The sequence below is a fragment of the Thunnus albacares genome, chromosome 19 (genome assembly GCF_914725855.1).
Source record: "Thunnus albacares chromosome 19, fThuAlb1.1, whole genome shotgun sequence".
Taxonomy (NCBI): Eukaryota; Metazoa; Chordata; class Actinopteri; order Scombriformes; family Scombridae; genus Thunnus; species Thunnus albacares.
In genome coordinates, this window is record NC_058124.1 from 10,944,277 (window position 1) to 10,963,236 (window position 18,960).

An 18,960-nucleotide genomic window follows, 5' to 3' on the forward strand; every position below is an offset into this window, starting at 1 on the left:
AACTGATCTAAGTCTATCCAAAAGAAGAGTATGATCCACTGTGTCAACTGCTTTAGACAAATCAATTAACAGGGAAATACAACACTCTTTATCCAGAGAACTAATTATATCATTTACTACCTTACATGCTGCTGTCAAAGTGCTGTGTCCAGGTCTGAAACAGACTGATCGGGGTTTAAAATGCAGGGCTCAGATAGAAAGCGACGCATTTGATTATTGATGAGCTTTTCCAAGATTTTGGCTGAACAAGATTTTTTAGCCCTTCAGAGATAGAAGATAACCAGTCAAGGTTAAGGTCACCCATGAACAAAACTTCAGAAGCCTCATACACAGATATAAGATTTACTAATTTATCTAGTGCACTTTGATTAGCAGACAGGGGGTGATAGGCCCCGATTACCACCATGTTATTATTAGGATCTAGAGAGACATTTAATGCTAGCAATTCAAATTCTTTTGGCAGAGACACAGAGTGTAACACAGACACAGCAAAAGAATTTCTCACAAAAATAGCAACCCACTAGTAACAATCCATATATTGAATCCTTTCATGCCAGGAGAAAAAAAAAGAAAAGTTACTGTTTGGAAGCAATAAACGCTCATGCCAAATAGATTAACTGGAATAATATTAACAATGAACAATATTCATATTTTGTACATATGACTTAAGTGTAACAACCGCTCTTGCACAGCAGTGGAGTCAATGATACATTTTTATGCATGTCATGCCTCCTGCTGATTTGTGTCTACAGTGGCTCTTGAGTGGTCAAGGCTGGTACAGCAGAATGTAAACTAAGCTAATGTGGATCATTTGGCCTTCTGGATCAAAGCTGTGGCATCCTAGACCCTGATAAGACTCATTTTATTACCATTTTATTACCATGGTCCTCTTTTGGGATGGAACTGTAGTCTTTGGCCTCCTTCAGTATCTGAAATATGAGAATGACAAATCATGTCTACTAGCAAATGGGTGTTATTATCAGGTCACACAAAGCTGCAGATATGTCTGCTATAACAGCACTGCTTCTCACAGATGTATTTAGCAATTACACACAAAGTGAATTCTTTGCTTATTGGCACAAGGGAAGGCTAGATATTACTCTTATTAAAAAGATTTTAGAAATAAAGCTTCAACATCATCAGTGGTCATTATAGTCATATGTGAACTGGGCAGTTTGTGAAACTTAATTGCCCTTCTGGGATAAATAAAGTTGTCTTAATCTGAATCATCCAATAATGTCAACTGCTGATCCATCTGGGGATACAATAGCTAGGTTAGCCTAGCAATGCTTACATTATTAAATCAAACATATTAAATCAGAGCAACAGTATGTAATACAGCTGAGCAATTGGTTTGCATTTAACTTGAAAACGTTCCTTGCCAGTATTGATGCTGCTACTTTGGGAATGCTAGCAGACATTTGCTAACATCCTAAAGCTACATTACTGTTCTATTCTGGGTACATAAAGCAGCCCTCCTGAACTTGAAGATATGCATTTGGACAACTGTGTTGGCTTACAATAACAGTGAACTAACTGCAAGCTAAATACACAACACATTAAATGTTTACCGTATTAGGTGGAGCGGAGCAGGTGTACCCAAATGCAGGACACTGCAGGCTGAGCGGGGTTAAAAAATAACTCCTTTATTAAAGGCTTGTGCAGACAAAAACAAAGCTGAACTGAAACTGAACAACGCAGAGCAGAAAAACAAAATTCCCAGAAAACACAATATAATCATGCACAAACCCAGCAGAACTCACATGAACACAACTGAAATAAGTGCACAAGTCACAACATGCACACAGCAAAATAAACTTCAGCATATATTGCTGTTGACAAGAACATGAATAAATCAGTCTGTCAGGCAGAGTGGCCTGCATATCAAGGCTGCATCAAACAACGTAAATCGAACTAACAGACAACTGCAGCTCTGAATAACATAACTAGTGTTTCAGTTCACTTAAGCACTTAGTTCCAACAAGAGTCAATGTAGAAAGCAACAGTCTCTCAAGTGATCCTTGAATATAATCTTCAACCTCTCTTATCTGTCCTCTTCCCACTCAGTCCAGTATTAAACAGGCAGAAGCCTGAGGGGATCTGGTAGACTGGGACAGAGCCATAACATACCTATTATCCACAGCATCCTCAAGTACAATCAAACCCACCTGGGTCGCGGGAGAACTGTCATTCATCTTAATTTTCAGGACTCGCAGGGGGATGAACCGGGATGAAAGCAACGGAACCACCTGCCCTCTGAATGGACAGATTGACTGTATGTCTGACCAATCAGGTAGGAAATTTGTGTGTCTGTCTTTCATGTAACTTCACCGTCACACACAAAGGTAGGAAATTTGTGTGTCCATCTCTCAGACTTTATGGAACCTCATTGAAAATATTCCTGCACAAATTTTAATTACACATGCACAAAATATTTCTACAGCTAACAAAACATTTTTACACATGTGTAAATTATATCTGTGTGCACAAAACCTTTTCACACAGCACAAAATATTTCTACAGCTGCAACAATTTATTATACATTCAAAAACCATTTTGCAAGCTCAAAATATTAATGACCCTTATTTGATCCCATATTTGATTCTGTGAATTAATTCCACATACTATACAAGGGCTGAGAAAACAATTAAACCTGTAGGCTATCATTAAACCGCTTTTCTGTTCTGCTTGAGTCATATACATGGCCCCTTTAAGAATAATTGAATGGGGGAAGACACCAAGATTTGGAGCAATTAGGTAGACCTTCTTGTCTCTTCCCTGGCTGAGCAATATCACCCAGTAGAAGCACTACACTAAAGGTGTGTTTTGATTGGTTGCTTATAGACATTTTTTTCTGGCCTCTAATTTATTGACACAGATGCTTTGACTGTGTTTAATGCTGCTGTTTACTCTCACCCAACCAGTATAACATGAATCAAAAGGTCCAATATACAACATTAATCTCATATAAATGCATGTGTGACCAAACATGCAGAAAACAGATTGGCTCCTAGCTATTAAAGTTGGTTTGTGTGTTGTTGTATGTTGATTTGTATCCCCATTAGCTGCTGTTTTACATACAGTACATACAGTATTGTGATAATTCAAACCAACACCAATCACACACAACTCACTACGACATAATTACAATAAAGCACACAATGGATGCATTCACATCAACATTAACATAACTAATTAGAATAACATGATATCCACATGATGCATACAAATAAAGCATTACATACAGCATGTGATAGAACATGAAATAAAAGACACAGACAAGCTCTGAAAAAATAAGCACTACTATAATGATCATACTATCACTATGACAAAGATGAAAAGGCAAAGAATATTAAACTTTTCACACAATTTTCTTGAATAATTTATCAAAGGAGTGAATTATATTTTTATGCGTTCCTTGATATATGAAACTATGTTGGATTGAATTTGTTCTTATTTCTAGTAAAATATTTGGTGTATCAATCTTTATATACAGTCTATGGTATCAATACTAAAAGTGTATTTTTTTGTACAAAATGTATGGGAATATATTGTAGGTAGAACAACAGAAATTCAACTAGTAATCAATACAATAGAAATGAGAAACTGATGTAAAGCGAGCTTTGAAGACAGAAAGACCTTTAATAAAAGAAACAGAGAAAGACAAGCAGTGTGACCAAAGAGAAAGAGCAGGAGTTTAAAAAGTGCTGTGAAAGGAAGTCTGAGCAAAAAACAGAGTAGACATCTTTTACAGTGTGGAGGGGAGGGGTGGCGAAGGGGTGGGCACGCTGACTGGTCGCTCCAGGCAAAGGTGCTTGTTTTGTTCCAGACTCTATTAATGGAAATACCACATGCTCCCAATAGGGTAGGATTTGGGTATAGGGCTACTTGGGCTGCAAGTTCCCCCGCTGGAGACCAGGAATGGCCAGTAATTGCTCAGCGTTCTGCGTGATGTCCCCTCTAAGGATGGAGCATTCAGACTGATGTCCCCTTTGAGGACAGAAGTCATCTTTCACTGAAATGAGCCAAGGGGTCCCTCCCTGGTGCTCGCTTTCTTTTGCTTTTGTCATAAATCTCTGTCATTTCAACTTTTTTGGAATGTTTTACAGTCTGACAAATGTTCCCATTTCACTTTGATTTTCTTTTCTTTTTTAAGTTATTTTATGTTATTTACTTTCTTGATATACTCCTATTTCCTGTGATCATCCCCTGCAATTCTCCACTGTCTGTTTCTCTTTCTACCGTTTGTTGTGTGAACAGCTACACATTTACAAACTCCACAAACAGACATAAGTTTGGAGTAATTTGAATCACCGTGTTTTGTAAAATGTGTTTTAAGAGATCTGAATTTTTGAGCTCTTTTTGTTTTCTGTATAAGGGAAATTCTTCTTTTCACTGCTCTTTTATAATGTTAAACATTTTCTAATAATTCTCTAAAACTTTGAAAAATGTGCAAAACACTGTAATGTGTCCTTCATTCCTGATCTGTCCATTAAATCCATCATATTTTGTAGTCAAACATCATCTAGACAAATGGGTCAGCAATAAGATGATGATGCAAGCATCGACTTCCTCCAGTGATAGCGCCAGAACACCAGGGCCGAAGGCAGCAATTTGTTATTAATACTTTACTGCTACTGTTATTATTAAAGCTCCTGTGAATACGTCTCTTGGCCCTGGAGGCCTAGCTGCTATCTTTGTGGAGACCAGCTTAGTTATTCATGCCTATTGGCCTCATGCTGCTGCATCAATAGGATAAATAAAAAATAAACATGACCAGTCACGCTGTTGTGATTGACTTGTAGGGATAAAGGCATGACTGCAGGGTGAAAATGATGAGCATCTTTGTAAAGTTATAGTCTCATGTACACAGATACTGCTGAGGGAAGGTAAGCAATCACGTAGCTAAATGTAAATTTCACACCTGATGAGCAGAGAAAATGGAAACGTGAATGGCACGGGCAAGATGGAATATAGAGTGAAAAGTTGAAGGAGAAAGTAGCAGGAGGTGCGTTGCGTACATTATATTGCTTACTGCTCATGCTGCTGGAGGAGAATGGGATGTGGCACAGCCTGCTCTCTCAATAGGTGGGATGCAGGGTGGTGATAGATGGTGGAGAGGAGAGGAGATGGAGCTACTCCCCAGGGCTCGGTAGGAGGCTTCATTACCCTTCGTGCAGCACCAGTTCTCTATTTCTCACAGCAAGAGTGTGGAAAAACCACCATAAAACAAAGTGATGACACATGCAGGAGGAACTGTCCACACATCTGTCCCTCTAGTTCAAATACTCTGATTGTGCATTTCTCTCTCTCTCTCTCTCTCTCTCTCTCACACACACACACACACGCACACAAACACACACATTTGCTCTCACTTCTTTCTTCATCATCTCTCTGTTGCCTATGTCCCACATCCCATCACTTTAATTATTTAATTTGTTACATTATATACTGTATATGTTTGCTATAGCGTTTCTGTCCCACTTTCTCATTCTCCACCGTGTCCCCCCCCCCCCCCCCCCCCCCCACACACACACACACACACAAACTCAAACACACACATGCATGCACACACACACACACACACACACACAAATGACACAAATACACATGCAATAAACATCCTCAATAAAAAGGTTACAAATATCTCCCTTGTCCTACATCCCTCTAAAATAATAGCTGATGTGTGTGTGTGTATGTGTGTGTGTGTGCATGTATATCTCCACTGGGGATACAGTACATGATGGCAAGCCCCAAATGATAGACTGCTGCCGGAGATTTCCTTAGGAGCAGGTGAACAATAGATGACATTCACATCACATGAATGAAGGAAAGGTGTAAAAGGGAAGTCAACACCATGCATATAAGTCAGAAGGAAGCAGAAGGACTCGCGGCAAAAGTAGTTTAATTTGTGAAGGATTGAAAGAGTGAAAGAACAAAGGACAAACAGGGTTAGGGGAGGCAGAAAAAGAAGAAAATTTGAGTATGTGTGATGATGATGATGAGGATGAGGGAGGGAGGTTAAAAAACAACAGAACAAACACACCTGTGAAGAAATGCCTGATTGCTCTAATTGGTAATTTCATATTCAAGGATCCTTCATCAGGAAACCGTCTTATGGATCATATTGTTGATGCGTTTACAAGCATGTGCCAAGCTCTAATTGTAGAATATGAGAGCACTTTAGCAGCCTCTAACGCCGCAGAGGACACGTAGCATGAGAAAGAGCTTTTTGTTACTTCAGGCAGTGCTGCGTATGAAATTGTATATTAGCGTGTGTGTGTATTAAGCTGGTTTATCACTCTTCCCAGGAGATTAACCGTCTGTAAAAGGGAGACAATTGCAGTCTGCTCCTCACTTTTATAGTGTGTGTTTCTGTTTCATTTTTCTCTATTTCTGTGTCTGACAGTCTGACTTTGCCCTCAGCACAAATCTCAAGAAATGAAAAGGAGGTTATGTAGTAGTGGTTTTTGATCACTGCTTGGCAAGGACTGAAACATGTTGCCTTCAGGAGTTACGGTTTGCAGAGAGGGTGGTGGTAACAATGTATTGTTGATGATATATAGTGATGACTGTAGGAGTAGTACATGATCGCAATTCCTATTTAGGCTTAAAACACACAATAATGTTGACATCTGCCATCTCCAGTAGACGCCATCAGTGACAAAAACTGCACAAAATTGGTAAATTTATCAATCTGTGTCCTAAAAATAAATTGATCTTGTGTCATTGTTCTTTATTCCCAGGTGTCTGTGGTCCACCTGTTAAAAACGGTGCGCCTGCTCCGTTTGCTGCGGCTGCTCCAGAAAATGGACCGCTACTCGCAGCACAGCACAGTGGTCCTGACCCTGCTCATGTCCATGTTCGCCCTCCTGGCCCACTGGATGGCCTGCATCTGGTACATCATCGGCAAGATGGAGATAGAGGCCAACGCCTACAACTGGGATATTGGTGAGTAGTGGGAAGTAGCTTGGTTTGTTGTGATGCACGACAGCACCCTCAAATCTCAAAAATGGAAAACAGTCATGACATTAATAATATCATTCCTTCCAGCTCACTGTTATACTGGTATGTGATTTCCCCAGATGTATTAATAATTGCCTTGATGTACTGTCTGATATTCGCCATTGATTAGCATGATGCAGATTCTGCTTATTCACCACAAAACATTATTACACCACAACACATTAGGACATTGTGGAGATTAAGATTTATTAAAAACTATGTGATTACCTCTGACTGTCATGAGACACTTGGTAAATGTTTACTGTCATAACTGATTTATGACATTTCAATGAATGCAACTAAAAGGCCTCCCCTTTTTAAAACTAATCCAGTTTGAATAGGAATTTAGTTGAATAAGTAGCTGTTCTGCAGCAAATTTTTATTCACTAAGCACTTCAAGGACCTCTTGTCCACATTAGCTTAAAAGCTGTGATTGAAGGTTCATCCATACTAATGTTTTCAGAAAAACTTTTCATAGAATAATGGACTGGAAGAATCAGTACTCCTTGCAACAGCTTTACAAGATATGTCCAATGAGAGAGCAGGACATCTAAGTCTCACTCCTAAAATAAATACATTGAATCTTTATGACTACCTAACAACTATAGCTGGCTGGCTGCAACCCTATATAACCAGACAAGAATGTCAATATTGGACAATTCTGCAATATGCCACATTATGCTCAATGTCAGGGTACAGTATGGTTAAGGTTAGGTAAAGACAGTGGCTATGGTTAATGAAAAAGTGAACATAAATTGCAGAACCGTGACGGGAGGCAAACACAGATCTCCACACCTTTTGTTCCACCTCGCTACATAAAGCACACTACTTCCTGCACTGGCACTGAACATTAGCATTGGATGTAAATAGTTTGGTGCAACATAGATGTAATCCAAGGATACTGTGATTGTGACCAGCTGCTGTAGCAAATGTTTGGGAGGTATTTGACCTTAGCCCAGCAGCAGTACACTTAATGTGTGGCAGTTTCAGAATAGATCCTAATTGGATATTTATGGCATGACATACAGACAATTGTGCTGTTTCTGTTAATGTACATGTCATTCTTTATGTGTTTTGTTTTCTGTATGGGTTGAGCATTGAGGCCAGTTTAAGGGTTTTTATTTTATCTACATTTTTCTCATTGAGGGAGCCATTATCCAGCTTCGTCAAGCTCTTCACTAAATCAATATAAAGGAAACACTGCGCTTTTATGCACCCTGTCCAAACCTCTGTCTAATAAATGGCTCATGACTTGTGGTTTAGAATAAAGACAATAAAGCTAAATTGTCAGGTTTTTTATTGATCACCTGGCAGTAATAAAAGAAGTGATTTTTCACTTTTTTGAACACAAAAATCCCACATATATCTCATGGAGGAGACTCCTGTTTTCCTCTTTTTTTCTACTCTTGGCTTCTGTGTTCAGATTTAATTTCTGCTTTGTGTTAACTATCATGTGTAGAGCTTGGTAAACATCTCAATATTCTGGTGCACTGCGATTTCATTTCTCATTATTTCAAAATCACGTGATTTTGAAAAGCTATTGATGCAGGTAAGATCTGATATTCACCTCCTGTGAATGTGTTTCTCAGCATGGACCTCAACCCTGTAGGCTTTCAAGCATTTAAGGCACATGTTTATGTATAATGAGGATTAACCAGCACTTGACACAAGTATTGATGTATGGTTTGGTTCTTAAGTACTAACATCACAGTCCTCATTTAGTATTTGAAAAGACAACATATGGATTTGGATTTGAAATGTGTTGTCATGTAGAGTAGATGTTTTGCAGGCCAGTAACAGTACTGCATGTTCGTCTGGGTCTGTTAATGTTTCAGAAAATGGTATGTTAGCAGCTAAATTAAGCTGATGATTTCTTCATTGATTTTATTGATTGTTAAGTCAGTTGTAAAATATGTATGGAATGGAAAATGTGAGAGCAACAACCGGACCAGTCTGTGTGTGTGTGTGTGTTGTAAAATTGACCGAGAGAATAGTGTGATTCCTCTGGTAATTAATGGCGAAGCCCCGAGGCTTTCCTCTCAGCCTCCAGGTCCCTCCTATAATGAGGCCCCCTGGGCAGATCTCTGGTCAGTATCGATGAGCTGCACTTCTCGCAATTACCTCTCTCTGGCATCTTCATAACTGGTTCCGGGTCAGCATTGACTGGGTCATGAGAACGATGCAGATTTCTCTTCACCAATTACTGCATTTCAGTGTCATAAAATAACAGGTCAGTGCATGAGGCAGGATTAATGTGTTGTATCCTAATTATGCGTTTCTGATGCCTAACGTGCATCGAAGTCAGGCAGCTATGAGAGGCTTCCATCCAATTACCATTCATCAGTGTCTGCCAGAGACTCTCCTGGGATCAGCCGCTTGTCTCCACACTGTACTGACCAGGGATCAGTTCTGGTTTCCAAGAATCTGATCTGCTTCTACTGTTGAATCCATTGTTCTCAATGTAACATGGAAAAGACGACTGCCTACCACAGTTTCCAGAACCTACATGCTTTACTGCACTGAGCTTTGAATGGACACTGCAGCGCTTTGTATCTAAAAACACTACAGATTCTGTGTATTGAAACAATGCATTTCCAGTGATAACATACAGAAGACAAGAAGAAGATTGTGGGAAATTAGTGGATATGTGGAAATATTCATAGATTTATAATAACCTTTGGCTAATAGGTACTACTTAAAATAGATATGGTCATTTGAAACATGCTGTTGTGACAAAATGGCACAATGTTATTAACTTGGAAAAGTATTTAATCTTCTATTTCTCATTCTGCCCATCAATTCCCCCACTTACGCCATCTTATAAACAGGATGGCTCCATGAGCTGGGGAAGCGTCTCGAGTCACCGTACTACGCCATAGGAGGCATGAACGGGACCAGCAACGGTCCATCCATCAGGAGTGTCTACATCGCCTCACTCTACTTCACCCTCAGCAGTCTGACCAGCGTTGGCTTCGGCAACGTGTCTGCCAACACTGACGCCGAGAAGATCTTCTCTATTTGTGTCATGCTTATAGGAGGTAAACAGAATACACACATGTCACTGATCACACATAAATAAATGAATGTAGAATGATGAAGTAGAATTATATTTATATCATATCTGGGTTTGAAGAACAGATTTTTGCAGTGCAAGAGCAACTGTATCACACACATTTGGACAGGCATGGGCAGAGGTGGTGAACCCGCACATATACACACATATACCATAGTTTTATTATAATCCTGTAGCCTGTGCTTTTATCAAATATGTCTTATCAGGTTGGTCTGATCCAGTTTAAACTGGCTTGTTAAACTAGGTCTGGTTTTTTGGGGGGTAAAGAGAGGTCACTGTGGCGGGGTTTTCCCTCTCTGGTTCGGTCAAATATTAAATGTTCCTGGCTGCCTGGGGGCAGTAGCAGTCACACATACACACACACTCATGTTTCCATCACTTCAGAGGACATTACATTGACTTACATTCATTTCCTGGAGACTTATCCTAACCTTAACCACAATCACCACATGCCTAACCCTAACCATTACCCTAACCTTAACATAACCCAAAATTTACCTTAACTTTAAGCCAAGTCTTCACTCTAAAATTAATGGTTTACGTCAAGGGGACTTGCTTTTTGTCCCCATAAGGGAGGCGAGTCCCCATAACATGAGGAATACCTGGACCACACACATGACATGACATTGATACATATGACATACTGTATGCCAAAAGACAAAAGAAACATTATCAGGATAAACTGTTACTTTAGCACAATACAAAAGTCCTTTTTTAAAACAACTGCACGTGTCAAAAAAGTGTTGGTGGCACAAGACTCACACTCAACATATATATGTTCAGTGGTTTCATGCCCAGAGGTGAGTGACACACCTGCGGCACAGTTGAAGACAGAATAAGATTAGGAGAATACATTATCTGTGGCGTTTAAAAGGGCAGGTATCTGTCACTCCAATCAAATCAACTCCGCTCAGTGCTGACACTAATCTCCCCGTCTGGGAGGTGCAGAGCTGCAGACATGAATGTAAATATAATGTTTAGTTGGTTGACTGGTTTGTATGTTTATTTGTTCACACGCAAACTGACAGCTTCCAATAACATGACAGAAATATTTGTTTTGAGGTTTGTAGAAAATACATTTTAATTGTTTAAACAGAACTACTGGCAAGTAGTCTGACTTTGTAGAGGTCTGTTTGGGTGTGGAGACATGAACAGACGGAACATGACTGCTCCTCAATGCACCATTGACCTGGTTTGAGCCGGCAGGCGGTCTGAGTGCAAATCCCACTCATTCCAGTAATGCTGCACTGGTACTGAAACATCCCCTGCTGGGTCTCTTCCTGCATTTTGGCACTGTCAAGTTAAGAATGAGCAATGCACTTCACAAGCGCCAAGCTTCCACCATAAAAATAGCATCCAAAGCTATTTTTGTCTCCTGTCTTCGAAATCCGTTGTCTGATCTATTTCGCTTTATTTCATTCATGCTTGTGCTCCGTTAACGCTTCCCTGTCTAACTTTCCTTCACCTCCTTTCCTCTGTCTTCTTACCCACAGCACTGATGCATGCATTGGTCTTTGGTAATGTGACAGCCATTATCCAGAGGATGTACTCACGCTGGTCCCAATACCACACCAGAACCAAAGACCTCAAGGACTTCATCCGTGTCCATCACCTGCCGCAGAGCCTCAAGCAGCGAATGTTGGAGTACTTTCAGACAACCTGGTCAGTCAACAACGGCATCGACTGTAATGAGGTACAAAAAGAGGTCCAGTCTGATTCAGTTTCAAGTGTTTTTGTGTCAACTCCTAACACACGCACATACATACACTCAAGCTGACTCACACCCTCATTCTCCTCTTTTTTTCAGTTATATTTCTGACACCAAGGATCAATAATGCATTTGAAAGATCACATACTCCCCACTCCTCACATATCAGCCCCATTTAAACTAAGACAGTAAGAATGATAATGCGATCAATATTACATGATCTCCTACAATGTAACAGCATGCTCATTCTCGCAGCACTGACTGACACAGCATGGACAAGAGCCTCTAAAGAGAAATCACTTTTCTCTCATACATAGTGACATTTGGATGACGGGATATTTTGTGACCTGGAGATTCAGGGGTTTATACCCTTGTAGATCATTTTTAACCAGTTGAAATCAGGCTAATTTTATACAAAATATACAGAAATTTGAGGTGTGGTGAATGCTACATGCCAGCAATGGAAAAATGTGAACAATACATATTAGCATCAACTGAAAAATGGAGACAGGTGGAGACAGAGGCGAGGTTTGCAGAAGTGGTATGAGGACAGCTTAGAGAAAACACAAACAGAGAAGGAGAGAGTGAATGACACCTTTCCTGACAAGCTCAGGAAAACGGACTCAACCATTCAGTAGTCTAATAGGAACGTGTCCCTCTAGGCTGTGAATGCCTGCGAGACAGCTGTCAGAGCCCAGAGCAGCGCTTAGATGGAGTGATGATGATGAATCCCAGACAGATGAATTATAGATGGGCCTGTTGATTAAAGTCAGCCTGGCCTCTGATGACTCATTGATCAATTGTATGTCACGGTGAGCTCCAGATCTTTGTCCTGACAAGGAGACAGACAGATGATATGCAATGTTTTGACTTTTTTTTAAACTGTGAAAGGGGTATTCCATATTGTATTTGAGTGTTAATGTGTGTAGCGTAGCATGTGTGTATTGTGTTGATTTACACGGTAGCATATTAGTCTTTAGTGATTTTTAAGGGTTTTTTTTTTTTTACATTGAGGGTCCATCATTGAGTTGATATCAGTGTTCTAGCATTTGACCTAAAATGCATAGTCCTTAAATGTACTGTATATTCATCATAGTGCATAGAAAAAAAAAGATTATATTTTTTTCTATTGGCTGACTGGACATAAAATCATAAGATATGTATCCTGAAAGAGGGATGAGAGGTCTCTCATTTTCTTTTTCAAGTTTTTTCTTATCAGAATTGAGGGTCTAAGGATAGAGGGTGTATGTTGTGCAGACTGGAAAACTTTCTGTGACAAACTAGTGGTTTTGGGTGATGAAAATAAACTTAACCTGGCTTTAAAGGAATATTTCCTGTAGTGCAGTAGGTGAAGAATCAAATCGGGGGTGATCAAGGCCGTGAATTTAATCACTGAGTTGCAGCATGGTGGTAGTTTCAAAGCTCCCTCTTTCTCTCTCTCTCTGCCTTTCTCCCTCCTGTCATCTTCACAGCTGCTGAAGGACTTCCCGGATGAGCTGCGATCCGACATCACCATGCACCTTAACAAGGAGATCCTGGAGCTGTCGCTGTTCGCCTCTGCCAGCCGCGGCTGCCTGCGCTCCCTGTCGCTACACATCAAGACTTCCTTCTGTGCTCCTGGAGAGTACCTCCTCCGACAGGGCGACGCACTCCAGGCCATCTTCTTCGTCTGCTCGGGGTCCATGGAGGTGCTGAAAGATGGCATGGTGCTGGCTATCCTGGGTATGATAAAGGGTTTGAGGGGAGGATGGAGTGTGGCGTGTGTGGGATGAGGAACAAGAATCCCTCTTTGCCATCATTATAGCTTTACAAAGAAACTCCCCGCAGCAACCTTCATAATAAAGCTCTGAGCGGCTCATTGTGATAAAGCTGGGTCCTGTAAATGAGCCCATTGTTTAGAAACAGGAACATTACAGTATCGTAAAGGCTACAGCTCATTCTCACAGTCTATTGTTATTAAGCTACCATAAAATCAAATGCCATTTTTTCAATATGTTCTAGCAGATAAGAGCCAAAGAAAGACTTAGTCTCACATGAAAAATGAAGGAGCTGGATTCTTGCTTTCCAAAGCTTTATTTTAACATGTTTTCTTGAAGGTGAGCAGTGCTGAAAGGCAGATGTTGAAACAGATACAAGCATTCACCCAGTGCAGCTTGTATTATTTTATACATAGGTAATCTGCTCAGAGCAGCCCATGATCATCCAATTCCCTACAGGTTAAGCCACTGCAATCCTCCAGCTGAGTGAGGTCAAGTCTGTTTTAAAGCATTGTAATTCAGGCCTGTCAACTCTAATCTGTGTTGTCCAGTTCAGTCCGGCCCATTTCATCAGGCCAATTCACTGGAGTCAGGTAATTTCAGATCCATCTAGTTCAGTCTAGTCCAGTTTAGTTTTGTCCAGCCCAGTCCTTTTTATGTATGTAGTAGTTTTGTGTGCATTTTCACCTGTGCTTTTAAATTAATTTTTGATTTGCTAAGGCTGCAGCTAATTACAGCTACTGGCTTTACCTTGATTCCCTCAGTACATTCGACAACAGAAACAGAAAAAAAAAACCTGAAATCAGCAATTCTATAAAAAAGAAAATATAGAGATGCTAAAATGGAGTTTGGCTACTCATTAAAGAAGGAATGAGATTCCAAAACATTTGCTAAAGCTGCAATTCAGTTTAAACTGAGAAAAGGTACTTGGGGGTCTTTATTCATAAAATTATAATAATAATCATTATTTTATGAGAAGGGTTGTGCTTTAACTGCAGAAGGAGTCATTATGGGAACTTCTAATGAAAGGAAAAGTAGCTGAAATGACTTAAAAAGATGCATTATAAAAAGACTGCTCGTTAAAAGGAAGATGAAAATACTTGCCCCCACAGACATTCTCAGGAGAGCAAACTGACCAAGATGGAAAAACTAGTCCAGCAGATGCTCGGTGTAGCGGGGTATTTTTCAGGATGGTATTCATCCTGTACGACTGGTGTCTTCCTAGAATCCTGAGTTAGTGCAAAAGTAAAGTGCGTCAGTAATGGGGTTTTTTTGTTGCATGAACTTATTTTACTAAAATAGTTTATGATATATACTTACTAGCCTCTTTATCAGGAACACCTGTGCAATCTGATGCAATCCAATAGAACAGCTCCACCATAAACTCTACTTTTACTAAGTTTGTACATTTTCAGTTCTTGTTGACATTGTCAGAAAGGTAATAATTCTACTTTATGTTCACTATTGAGGTCTTAGCGGGTGGTGGTGGTGTACTGGGGTGCATTATATTGAAAAGTGTTCCTAATATTTTGCCTCCTTCATGTATGTTAATATAATATTAGGAACATCATTTAATATAATACATCCCAGTACACCACCACCACCAGCTATGAGTTCAATAATAAACAGAAAGTAGAATTATCACCTTTCTGACAATGTCAACAAAAACCTGAACAAAAAACAAAACAAACAAAAAGAATGTCTGGCAGAGCTGCTGTATTGGATTGCATTAGATTGCACAGGAGTACCTAATGAAGTGGCCGGTGAGTGTATGTACTCCAAAATCTTCCTTATAAGTATTTTGATGCAGAGCTGGATCCAAACAATTCATAGTTTATTCTAAAAAACTTCAAAAGATTGTCATTAAAAGAATAGTTCACCATATTGGCAAATACACTTATGCGCTTTCTTTAGTAGTAGAGATTTTTCCTCTCAGAACTACAGAGAAAAGCTCTACGAAAACCATGCATGTCTCAATGTTCAGAACAAATGTGAATCAAGATGCAAACAAGCCCCAGTTAAGCTGCTGAATAACACAACCTCTTGTCCTGAGTAACCTTCATGGCTTTTACTATCTGACCTTCATGACAGACATATAGACCAATCTGCTGCAAATGTGTAAGCGTGCCAGGAATGTGTGTATGTGTGTGAGTCAGTAAGAGAAAGAAAGATCTGAGTCTGAATCTCCATCCATCACGATCACTTGAATTAGACACTCTATTTGTGCGGTACAATCTTTTTCTCCATCGCTGTTATCCCACTTGTATATATATATGTGTGTGTATGTGTGTGTGTGTGCTGTACAAGTCTGTTTTTTTGTCTCAACACCTGTATGCAAGTGAAAAAAGTTTGTGTGTGTGTTTGGGCGTGTGTGTGTGTGTGTGTGTGTGTATAGAGTAGGCGGATTTGTTTACTGGTGAGTGTGTGTGGGTGTGTGGGTGGATGTATGTGTGTGTAGGCTTGACAGGCGGAGAGCATTGTCTCTGTGCTTGCCTGCTGACTGTGCAGAAGGTCAGGCTGACATTGAGTGTCTGACTGAAGGAGAAAAAAGCTTCTCTGTCTCTGTTTTTCTTTCTATGTGTGTGTGTGTATGTGTGGGTGTTTGTGTGTGTGTCTCCCCCCTCTTCCTTGTCACACCACAAGTCCGCAGACACAGCTCGGTAACATAATAGAAAGTGAGGCCACAGCAGGAGACATGGAGCAGAGAGACAAAGGATGAGGCGGAGAAAGTGGGAAAGTGGGGTTGATAGAGAAATGAGAAGAGAATGTGTGTAGCGGTAAATCTGAAACAAATAAAAGACAAGAATGTGTGTGTGGTTGGGTGATGCACTAAGGGAAGGAGTGTAAAAGACAGAGACTTTAGAGAAAGTAAGGGAGCAACAAATAACTGTAAATGTGGAGAGAGGAAGCAAGGCTGAGGGATGGGTTAGAGGAAGGGATAAGAGAAAAGAGTGAGAGCAGTGAGAGGTAAGGTGGAGAAAGAGAGGAACAAAGGACAGTTGCAAGGAAGGGAGGTGGGAATGGAGGAAAACTTGGAGGAAGGAGGGAGGAACAAAAAAGTATGGGAGGAAGGACAAGAAAGGGAGGGAAACTAAACAGGGAGGAGTGAAGGAAAGAAGAAAGAGAAGAAAGGGGGAAAAGAGAGGAAGAGGAGAAGAAGGAAAACACAAAAGAAAGGAAGGGGACAGAAGGGAAGAAATTGAGAAAAAAAAGGGAAGGAAGGAAAACAGGGAAGAAGAAAGCAAGAGGGGACTGAAAATGCAAAATAGGGAAAGGAGGAAGGAAGGAAAGGAAACAACGAGGCATGGTGAAAAGAAGGACAGAGAAAAAAGAAATAGGGAACAAAGGAAAGGAAGCTGCAAGGAAAGGTAAAAAGAAGGAAAGAAGAACAAGAAGAAAAAGAAGGACGGGAGAAAGGAAGGAAAGCATTGAGAAAGAAAGATGAATGAAAGCCAACAAAAGAAAGAGAAGAAAGTAAGAAAGGTAAAGGAAGGAAGGAGGCAAGAAAGGAAACAGGCAGGAAAGAAGAGAGGATGAAAAACAAAAAAGAAGGGAAGGAAGACAGAAAGACAGAAAATTGGGAAAAAGAAAGGAAAACGAGGAGAAAGAAAGGAAGAGGAAATAAAATGCTAAATAGGGAGAAGGGAAAGAAGGAAAGAAAATGGGGGAAAAGAGAGAACGAAAGGGAGGAAAGAAGAAAAGGAAAGAAAACAGAGAGGACAAGGAGGAGAGAGGAAAATATGAAAAGAGAGTGTGTATGCGAGCACAGAAGACAAGGACAAAGGGTTTTGATATAGAGGAAATGGAAAGAGAGGAGTGAGAAATCTTCGAAACTGAGCGACAGAGAGGGTGGGAGAGAAATAATGAAAGAGGTGAGGAGAGTTGACTGAGAGACAGCAGGAAAGAATCGGAGAAGAGGAGAACGAGAACAGTCACGACTGCTGCTTCATCAGCCTCGGTGTAATTGAGCAGCGTTCACAGTTCACAATGACCATAATGAATATTTTATCACTGCTTAAGGGGCATTAACACTAACGGGGTACTTAGCTCAGTCCTGTATGTGTCACGAGAGCAGGAAATATCTGTCACCGCCGTTTCATTCAAGTAGTACCAAAAACTGTGAGAGTGATTATGTTTTGATAAATAATAAGCGGACTGTAAACAGTGATGATGTGTTCATTCATTGCCTTTGTTTATACTTGTTCTTATTTTGTTTTTTACTACCACAAGCCTCTTTTTCTCAATAAAGTTCTCACTTTGCAGTCGTCATCCACATATGACCAGTTGTACTTTAACCTTATGTGACAAGTTTGTGGCAACAATTCATTAACAACAGAGTCAATGGTACAAAAACTGACTATAAAATCTTGTTGTCTCAGCCTCAGTTGTGGCTTCCTGATCCTTGTAAAGAGAAACAAACTTAAATTGAGATTATAGCAACAATTCAAACCATACTTTCAGTCATAGTAGCTAGAGGAATAACTAAGCTGATTATGGTGCCACTTTCTAGTAAGGCACCCTTTATAGAGAGTTCATGAGGTTATTTCTCCTGTGGGAAACTTGCTTTTTCTTTTTTATTACTTTAGTTCATCAGTGAACTGTGGTTTGAGCACTTTACTCCTGGAAAAGTGCTGCAGAGCACCAGGACCAGAATCTATACAAATTATTAAAGATCCCCTCCAGACATGTTTTAAGATATATAAAAAATACTCCGCTTTGACTAAAAAAAATGTGTCTGGTATGGTTATTCCACAAAAAAAAGTCAGTAAAAAACATCAAATTGCATCCACTCCATCCCTCTTATTGAAAAATGCTGAATACATGAATATGCAAATATTTTTCATTTTAAAGGTTTAACTGTTGGAAACAAGATATCTCCTACTTCACTGTAAAGTCCATTCTTAGTGTTTGTGCACTGGAGACTTCAAGTTCCCAAATCACACTTGTTTATGTTGCATACTGGACCAAAATTGGCTTCTAAATTAGTTGTGATGTGACAAAGTTTTTTTTTTGTTAGCACGGAGAAACTTTCCACTCTCAGCAGATGAATATGAAAACAGCCTTCTAGTGTCAAACTCTGCACACATCATTCTGCACAATGAAGCTCAAACATCCGAGTTAAGAAAGATTTTTGAGTGGAGGAGGACTTCAACATTTACAACTCTGGACTTAATGGATTATTACACAAATGCTCCACTAATGATTTATCAGCATCTGCATAAGACATGCAGAAGACTTACATTTTTTTTCTGCTGGCTTATTAAGAAGTGATAAACCTGTGACCCTTCTCATTGCATATTAATATAGCTATTAGTTACAACTTATACTATTAGAAAGTAGTACTCCACAGATTAATGTAATGCTTTTTGGTCTAGTGCAGAATGGCACTATGCGATAGTACAGATTCAGTCTTGTTT

The 18,960-nt window shown here is 39.9% G+C and overlaps 1 protein-coding gene across 1 annotated transcript in view; it reads left to right on the forward strand.

The window, feature by feature from the left end:
- kcnh8 (potassium voltage-gated channel, subfamily H (eag-related), member 8) overlaps nt 1–18,960 on the forward strand; it is a 42,780-nt gene that overhangs the window by 13,167 nt on the left and 10,653 nt on the right. The window contains exons 6-9 of the mRNA XM_044334705.1: nt 6,747–6,951; nt 9,834–10,043; nt 11,572–11,771; nt 13,259–13,508. Of these exons, the coding sequence (XP_044190640.1) occupies nt 6,747–6,951; nt 9,834–10,043; nt 11,572–11,771; nt 13,259–13,508 (865 nt within the window). The remainder of the gene's footprint in view (nt 1–6,746; nt 6,952–9,833; nt 10,044–11,571; nt 11,772–13,258; nt 13,509–18,960) is intronic.